Source organism: Sorghum bicolor, chromosome 9, assembly GCF_000003195.3.
Source record: "Sorghum bicolor cultivar BTx623 chromosome 9, Sorghum_bicolor_NCBIv3, whole genome shotgun sequence".
NCBI lineage: Eukaryota > Viridiplantae > Streptophyta > Magnoliopsida > Poales > Poaceae > Sorghum > Sorghum bicolor.
The window spans coordinates 50,776,556-50,785,185 of record NC_012878.2 but is presented as its reverse complement, the minus strand read 5'-3'; the positions used below and the strand labels follow the sequence as shown (position 1 = coordinate 50,785,185).

At 46.5% G+C, this 8,630-nt stretch overlaps 1 protein-coding gene across 2 annotated transcripts; it reads right to left on the bottom strand.

The window, feature by feature from the left end:
• On the bottom strand, window positions 294-6,837 carry LOC8077163 (protein S-acyltransferase 8). 2 transcript variants are annotated; one of them, XM_002439818.2, is made up of 5 exons: window positions 6,505-6,837; window positions 5,956-6,141; window positions 5,556-5,849; window positions 1,703-1,936; window positions 294-1,172 (listed from the first exon to the last, which is right to left on the bottom strand). In XM_002439818.2, the coding sequence occupies exons 1-5, from the start codon at window positions 6,547-6,549 to the stop codon at window positions 639-641; spliced, it is 1,293 nt and encodes a 430-aa protein (XP_002439863.1). In that variant the 5' UTR covers window positions 6,550-6,837; the 3' UTR covers window positions 294-638. The 2 variants fall into 2 exon arrangements, with proteins under 2 accessions (XP_002439863.1, XP_021303478.1); XM_021447803.1 differs by lacking the exon at window positions 6,505-6,837 and adding an exon at window positions 6,294-6,464.

Sequence of the window (8,630 nt, the reverse complement as noted above, 5' to 3'; positions counted from 1 at the left end):
CTCGAGGAATCAGGATGGGTTCTCACTAGAAACAAAGCAGACATCAACGTTCCAAGAGTCAATTCTAGAAGCAAACAAAGTGTTCTTCATGCTTGCAAACAAAGAGATGAATGGTGATGGGCAGCTTGTTGGATGCTTTGAACTCCATCAATGATGGTTCCGGAATTCAACTCAGTGCCGGCATCAGATCACGCGGTTTTTAGGTCTTTAGGAGACCTAACTGAACATAAATCTAGCATCAGTGCTTCTTAGAATCCTGTGAGGTGCAGATAATTAAAAAGGGCCAGGCGAGATAACATTCTCAAAGAAATAGCCTAAGAAGAATTACAATTGGATGAGAAATTGAGAATCCTGCACTTGCAATTTACAGACAGGACCATACGCAACACAGCGTCAGATTGAGACTATGGCACAAACACACGAATATAATGGCACAATGGGGCTAATTCTTTGACTAAATAGTTGCTCATACATGACAATTGACAAGGGTCGGAAAGAAAACCCAATCAAGGCAGTCAAAGTCAAAATGCATGACAGGCGTTTTCTTCCTTGCTGTCTGGGTGAGCCAACATGAGTTAACTTAAATGGCCTTGCAATCCAAACTGCACACACATTGTTCTGAATGCACAAACAATTCACTAGTGAGTCTCTGCTAGAGATGGATGTGCAGCCTCCGTGGCAAACACGCTACGTTCAATTACATCTGATGCGCTTCTTGTAAGTACATCTGATGACATGTCCCAGTTCCCACTTCTCCGATCCCAGCTTGAGTGTCGCACCCTTACGTCGCTCCCAACTGCAGGGATCTGTGATTCTGAACATGCCACAAGTTTGGCATTGGCTATGCCTTCCATCTCACTGCTGAGCCTGTGAGGACCTCCCACTTCTACATTAACATCCTCATAATTGCGCCGCTGAGAGATCTTCAGAAGATCACTACCAATTTCAAGATCATCTTCAACTTTCGACCGAGGACCGCCAACTGGTTCATCTTCAACATCCCTACCAAAGCTAACTGTTGGAGGTCGCACTTCCTCTTGTGCATATGCCCGAAACTTGTGTTTAGAAGGTTTTGTCTTGCTACAGAAGACTTCTAGAAAGTTATTCAGACATCCTTGACTATAGATATTAGGCCTGCTGTCTGATCTGTATCGAAAATTCTCGTACGTGGTCTGCAAAATCAGATCATCAGAATGGAAATTGTAGAATTGCTTCATTCATTATAAAGCAGAATCGGTTGGGCACATAACAAAGTACACTCTATAGATACAAATACAAATATAGATATAGACTCGTAACCTAAAATCCCATTACATGACAGAATATATAAGAACGTGTCCTTTTGATTTTTGAAGCATACTTTGGACTCTTTAAGTTGATAAACAGCAAATGGTCAACCAAAATAACGCCAAGTATCCCTACAGTTATGTTACATAAATTCATAAAACTTTACGTTCAAAAAGACAAATTCATAAAACTATAAAGATCTTTTATATTTTAATTTTTAACATGGAACCAACACAAAAAAAATAGATGCAATTAAACTAGTGGACACCAATTATCACGAGCATGTACCAACACTTCCAGCTACCATTTGATTTTTCATATACATATTTTAAAGGAACTAGCATCCATGAATGAAAACAACTTCTTGGTCAAGAAAAAACAAATTAATTAATCAATCTTATATCAAGAAACTAACCTGGTTGGTGCTAATGAGGTACAAATGAAATCCAGTGAGTCCACCGACAAACCAGAGAGCAATGAAACAATATATCAAAAGCCCCAAAGAAGCGGGAGAGTGTTTGAAAGCCTTCCATACTGTTGGATAACCCTCGTCCATGAGAAACTTGATGTACAAGGCTGACATTGCAAATACATAAATGCAGAGAAGAGTCGAGGAAGAAACAAACATGAAAAAGTACCGGTAATTGCGCTGCACAATGTAAAAGTGAGCCAATAAAGATCAGGTTAAAAGAAGGCAACAAAAGAGAAGCTGAAGCAAAATTTCCTAGAGATTGTAAGAAATCATTCTTTCAACATGAAAGTTCTAATCACCTCTCACTTAGAACTAAATATTTCAAGTAGCTGATCTTGTGTCATGTAGGGGATTTTAGTTAGCTTGCAGAGTTTAACAGTTCTTTTGCAAGTGCATAACTTACAAACTATCATGGAGCACTAATAGTCTAATACAATGCGTACTGCCAGTTATATTTGAGAAACTGGTCAGGCTGGAATAAGGTCACACTCCACCTAATAGAAACATAACCATGCACCTATGTTGAGAGTATAATAAAAAGTACAGAAACATGTTACATGTTACATGTCCACCTAGCATACATCAATAAGTAAAGAAGCATGTTACATGCCTACCAAAGGTTCTTTAGGCTTAAAAAGATTAAGTGTGTCGCATTTTTGTCAAGGAAATACAGCAGTTACGTGTTTGGTATACAAAGTAGACAACACCAAGAACGTGTTAACCATGTCAAATGGTGCCAAGTACATTAAAAATGTTGCTATGGTATGACTATTTATTCTTAACCCATCTTATTTCTATGCTGCAGATGAGTTCAAAAGGAGACATCAGAGAGCACTGCATCACACAATTTCATCACTATTATCCAAATCCAAACATAGAAGACAAATACACTAGAAGCATTAGACCATATGTTTAGAACTGACCATAAATTTCAAAGGAACACACTATAAGCATCAATAAGATTAAAAAAACAAGAGCAGATATTGCTATGCGTATAACCTTAGTTAAGAACAGTGTTCGCCTACACGGCCGTGTAGACCAATTACTCGGCAGTGTAAACGTTACTCGGCAGCCCAGTGTTCAGTTTAGGCCATAAACAGTAAGTTACACGGTGAGGCCGTGTAAATGGTCAAAAACGGCAAAAACGGTCATACACAGTCGACACGGTTCGGTAGTAACTCAGTTTTGTGCGGGTGACTTAAGCGAGTAGCAGGACGTTTAGGCGATGGCAGCCGGAAAAGTTCAGGCAACGGCAGCCTTTCAGCAGGAGAATGAAAATTTGGGGCCTTGTCTCGCGTGCATTGGCCCCATGGTAATTGAAAAAACAACCTGTCCTTTCCTATCCCCAAAGCAATTCTCCGCTGCCCCAAATTTCAAATCATACTGAACACGCACTGTCCGCCATCGCTGTCGCTGCATTCCAAGTCTTCCTCTGCCCCCATTCTCCATGAATCGCTACCACCCCTTCACTCTCCAGTCTTTGGCCACCGCGGTTTCTTGGTCAGGACACTCTCTGCAAGGAAGTCGTAGTCTTCTCCAGCCACCTGTCCATCTCCGCATCTACTGTCTGCTCCAGGTTGAGCTCAACTACATCTCCGGCACAAACAAGTTCAGTGGTCCAAGAAATTTACTATTATAGGATCCCAAACGTGTGGGTTTCGCTATAATAGGATTCCCAACATCTGCTTCGCTATAACGACTCTCGAAACATTGACACTTTGCTATTATAACATCATGGCCTTCAAATAGACAAATTGAACTCAAATCTCTTCAAATTCAGATATTTTCATTTAATCACAGAACTGCCATTCTGCTATACCCCTTCACCACGGGATCTTTTAGTTGCTAGCCGTGACTTATCGGTTCCCCGACGCGCTCGTCACCGGCCCGGGATTCCGCTGCCGCAACTCCACCGCATCCATCGCGTATCTCAAAGGTCTGTGCCATGCCACCCAGATGCGCCAACATGCGTTTGTTCATCGCTCTAAGTCTGACCGGCTCCTTTTGCACATTCGGCCGCAGGGACTCGTGCCATGCTCGCTGACGGCCTGCTCGCCACGGCGAACGTGGAGACTGTGGCCGAGGCGCACGTCCACGCGTACGAGGCGACGGGCGACAACACCGCCGGCGGGAGGTACATCTGCTACGACCACGTGGTCAAGCGGCCGGAGGAGTTCGCCGAGCTGGATCGACAGGTGGGTCTGCCAGGCGGGGCCGCGGCCACACAGGGCTCCGACGACGACCGGCCGGCCAGGTTCGAGCTCTGCAAGCGGAAGCTGTCCAAGCTCATGTCCTCCAGGAGGAGGTGCACGTACGAGACCTACTACTCCGTCGCGTTTGACTAGCTAGCTCAGGCGGCGAAGGCTCTGCAGGGCGGCGGTCTCCCGCGTCGAGGTCGCGACTAGCAACTGAAAGGTCCTGTGCTGAAGGGGTATAGCAGAATGGCAGTTCTGTGATTAAATGAAAATATTTGAATTTGAAGAGATTTGAGTTCAATTTGTCTATTTGAAGGTCATGATGTTATAATAGCAAAGTGTTAATGTTTCGAGAGTTGTTATAGCGAAGCAGATGTTTGGAATCCTATTATAGCGAAACCCACACGTTTGGGATCCTATAATAGCAAGGTACTCTCTGATATATGCTCCAGCATGTGGCGTATTGCGTACTAGTACTAACGCTCCATTCTCCTCCCTAGAAATCAATTGATATATGCTCCAACATGTGCGGAATAGTACTAATGCAGTAACGCTACATTCTCTTCTCTAGAAATTACTGATATATGCTCCAGCATGTGCATACTAGTAGGCTAGTCCAGTGTAAGTGCTCCATTATCCTCTCTAGAAATCAACGGTGTGCTTTGTTCTCCAGAAATAAAGAATGTGTGCTCTTGTAGAGAGCAAAGATAGATATTTCGAATTGCTTTGTCTGCTAGTGCAGATTGCCAGATGATGCCTATTTTTGGTGTCCCTGTTTAGAATCTGAGAGGTTGATGGATAGTACAAGTTTGTGGTTGTGGTTGCAACTGCATATTTTAGATTGTTATTTAGCAAATTAAAAAATGGTTCTGTTATGTGGTTGGCGGCTTGCAAACTTGCACTGACCTCCTTGTTCTATGGTGATGTCTCTGTTCTCTACTTTACATGAATGTGCTTGTGCACAATGCTATGTTACTATGCTGTTTTTTCGAATGTCTTCAGCTTATATCAATCTATGACTATATCAATTTTACAAATATAGTACAAAAATGTGTAAACTGTGTAAAACCATGTACACGGTTCTAAACGCTACATGAGACCTTGCTGACTTCGTACCGTTTACCATTCAGGAAAACACTGGTTAAGAAGGCTTCAAATTATAGGTCTGTGACACAATCCAACACCAAATAGAGCCCACACAGGAAAACTCATATAAGGCTTGCACAACATTGAACCAAGAAAACTCATATAAGGCTTGCACAACATTCACATTCACTTCACCCGATACTTTTTTTTGGGTGTGTGTTCTAGAGTACTTGAAATACCTTAACTATTAGGCTGATTAGCATCACAGCATATAGCAAAAGTGCAAAACCAAGAAAATGCATTCATAAGCAGTAACCAGAGGAACAATAATATTGCATAACTCTTCTCTTGGTGCCTAGACATTCCAGGAATCAAGACATATGCATATGAAAGGTACAGGGCTACAGGCTTTTTTGACGGACATATGAAATCAACATGTTCAAGTTTCTTCATGTTTGCTAAAGAAACAAATCAAAATAATCACGCGGTTACAGTAGAGAAATAAGAGTATTTACCTGTCCAATGCATTGTCCAACCCAGGGACAATGATGGTCAAAGCGCTCTACACAATTGTTGCATATCGAACAGTGTGAGCATCGAGGAGGCCGATAAATCATGCAGGTGTCACAATACTTCACTTTCACAGGCATCCCCTTAACCATGACTTCCTTCACACGGGGGAATTGCAGCCTCCCAGGCGTGCCCCCAGACAAGGCGTTCCCATAAGAAAACTCTTCCTCCGGCGGGTGGGCCGCGCGGGGAACGATCCCAGGATCCTGCGCTGATGTAACCAAGAGCAGGACTAGCACCTACACAGAAGAAAAACAACGATCCGTGGTGCTCAGCAAAGCGCAAAGCGCATATCGCAAATGCTAACTGATCAATACCCAGCAGGAATCAGCACACGGAACTCACGTAAATCATAAACACCACAGCCACCGCAGGAATCGCATATCCTGCATTGTAATCCGGGAAATGGTGGCGGAGATGCCGAGCAACAAATCCGCAGAAGACCAATACCGGGATCACAATGAGCGAAACAGAGAGGATCAGTGACTTGGCGTCAGGTCCGAATATGAGCCTCCCACCAAAGAAGAATTTCTGCAGACAGCGAGCGAACGAACTACGTCAGAATGCAGTCGAGCAGCACATTGACAGTTCCACACACACGCACACAGAGTGACACAGGCGCACATCACACGGCAGATAACATGAATCACGCATCTCACGCAACCTACTGTTCCTGTTCGTACCTGGAATCGCCGAGAACAGTAAAGTAGTAGTAAACCGCACACTGGCCGCATAAGTACAGGCGCAAACCAACTCTACCAAAACGATCCCATACAGCAGCAAGAAGCGGAATTCCCCACGGAAGAACCGAACAGTGCAACCCAGATTCCCGGCTCAAGAACTAACAAGATGAAGCGAGAGGAGGGCAGAGGAAAGAGAAGGCAGGATCTTTACATTGTTCCCTTTCCAAGCCTCGTACACTCGCTGCGGACGCGCCATGGGTGGGCGCCGGGTGGTCCGGCTCCGGTCAGCGCGGCCTCATCCGAGGCAGCGTCCGTCCCCCCAGCCCAGACCCGCCGGCGAGCAGGAACCAGGAAGGAGTCGACACGCGCACGAGAAAAGGGCGATTTTGAAAAAGGAAAAGCGGAGGAATCGTTGAGGCAGGCAGGCAGGCAGAGGCAGGGGTAGAGGAGGGGGAAGCGGCGAGGCCGAGCAGAGCAGGGAGAGGAAAGCAAGCGCTGCTGGCGTCGCGTCGCGTCGCCTTTGTGCGTGTGGGGGGGACGGGGAGGTGAGGTGTAAAATGAAAAGCTTTTCTTTTTGAAGGAAAAAATGAGCAAGATATTACGAGATACAAGCTGGCAACGGCGGGCGGCCGGACAAGAGGGGGAGGGGGGCCTCAGGCTCAGTGTTATTGCACATGACACCTTGCCTTTTTGAGAAATAAATAAATGCGCATGTATATGAATATAGTGATCCTTCTTTTAGGAAGGAAACGCTCATATCAACTACAGTACATATTATAGAAGATTCTTATGCACTGTTTTTGCTATAAAAGGCCGTAGTGTTGCACTATCACTAGAGAGCTAAACCTTTCTAATAAGGGTTAATTAGAACTGTGTCATTATAACTTTATCGGAACTATGGTACTGCCATTATAATTTTTGTCAAAGCTGAAAATATGCCATTATATACATATATGGCATCTTTGGGCCCATGTGCAGGTGTACCGAGAATTTTATATTTTTGTATAGACCAAAATACCTCTCACACTCTATCTCACTTATAGAGGGGCCCAATGTGTCGTCCCCTTCCTCTGTCCTCTTGAACACAGCACGTGCACAGGCCTTCGTCGATTCAGCCGGTGTAGGCCTCGCCGACGACGAGGAGCTAGCCCATGACCTTCCCTGCTTCCACACGTCGGCTCCCTACGCGTGTTCATCGGCAGCGACACAACAACCCCTGCGGGGCTAGAGCCTCCTCCATCGACGACGGCGCCCTCGCCTCCATCACCGGCGGAGCCGCACCCCCTTGGGCCCGCCGTGCTAAAGACCGCTGCTCTAGGCTGGTCGCCGACGTGACCATGTGGCCACCTGCGCAGGGCGGCACCTACTGCGTGCCCCGACTCGGTCCCACGTGGCACCCGCGCCTATAGATGGCCATGCAGCCCGTGGCCCGTTGGCCCGGCCCGCGGCACGGCATTTTGGCCCGGCCCGGGCACAGCACGGCCCGACAACTACCGGGCCGTGCCTGGGCCGCCACCGTGGCCCGTGGCACGGCTCAGGCACGGCCCGACGGCCCGATGCTTAATGGCCTAGTAAAAAAATATAACTTTTAATTCTAAAAAAAAAAGAAAATGTAGGTCTGTTGGCCCATCCGTCCATTCTAATTGGCCTGTTAAAAAATATAGCCTGCTAATTGTAAACAAAAAAAGGAAATATAGGTCTACTACTGGTCTAGCACGACCTTGGCCCGGTGGCCCGCCGTGCCTTCGGGCCGGCCCGATGGCCCATGGGCCGTGCCTTGGGCCATACCCCCGGCACGAGGCACGATGATGGCACGGCCCGGCCGGCACGACGGCACGGTACGGCCCGGGGCAGGCACGGCACGGCACGGCACGCCGGGCCACCGGGCCGGGCCGGCACGGCCCGATGGCCATCTATACCCGCGCCGCACGGCCTGGCGCTACGCCACTGCCAGATCGGCTCGGCCTAATCGAGCCCCTCCCCTTCCGTGCAAGCAGCAGTAGCCTCCATGGCCATGGCGTCTGTCTAGAGAAAGAAGAAATAAGATGACAGAAAGAAGAGAGGGGTTGTGTAGAAGGTTGACATGTGGGCTTCATGTATTAATGAGTGTGTGAGAGATAAGGAAGGGGGCAATTTTGTCCATATGGACATGATACGCTCAGTACGTTTGCCAGTGGATCCAAATCGTCTCGAGACGTATATAATGCCGTATCTCAAACATCTATGGAATTGCAATGGGGTGGCATAGTTTCTTGAATAGTAAGGGTGTGCTTCAAAAACGGTATAATTATAATGGCACGGGTCTAATTAACCCATGTAGTAAATAGTTTAAGAATA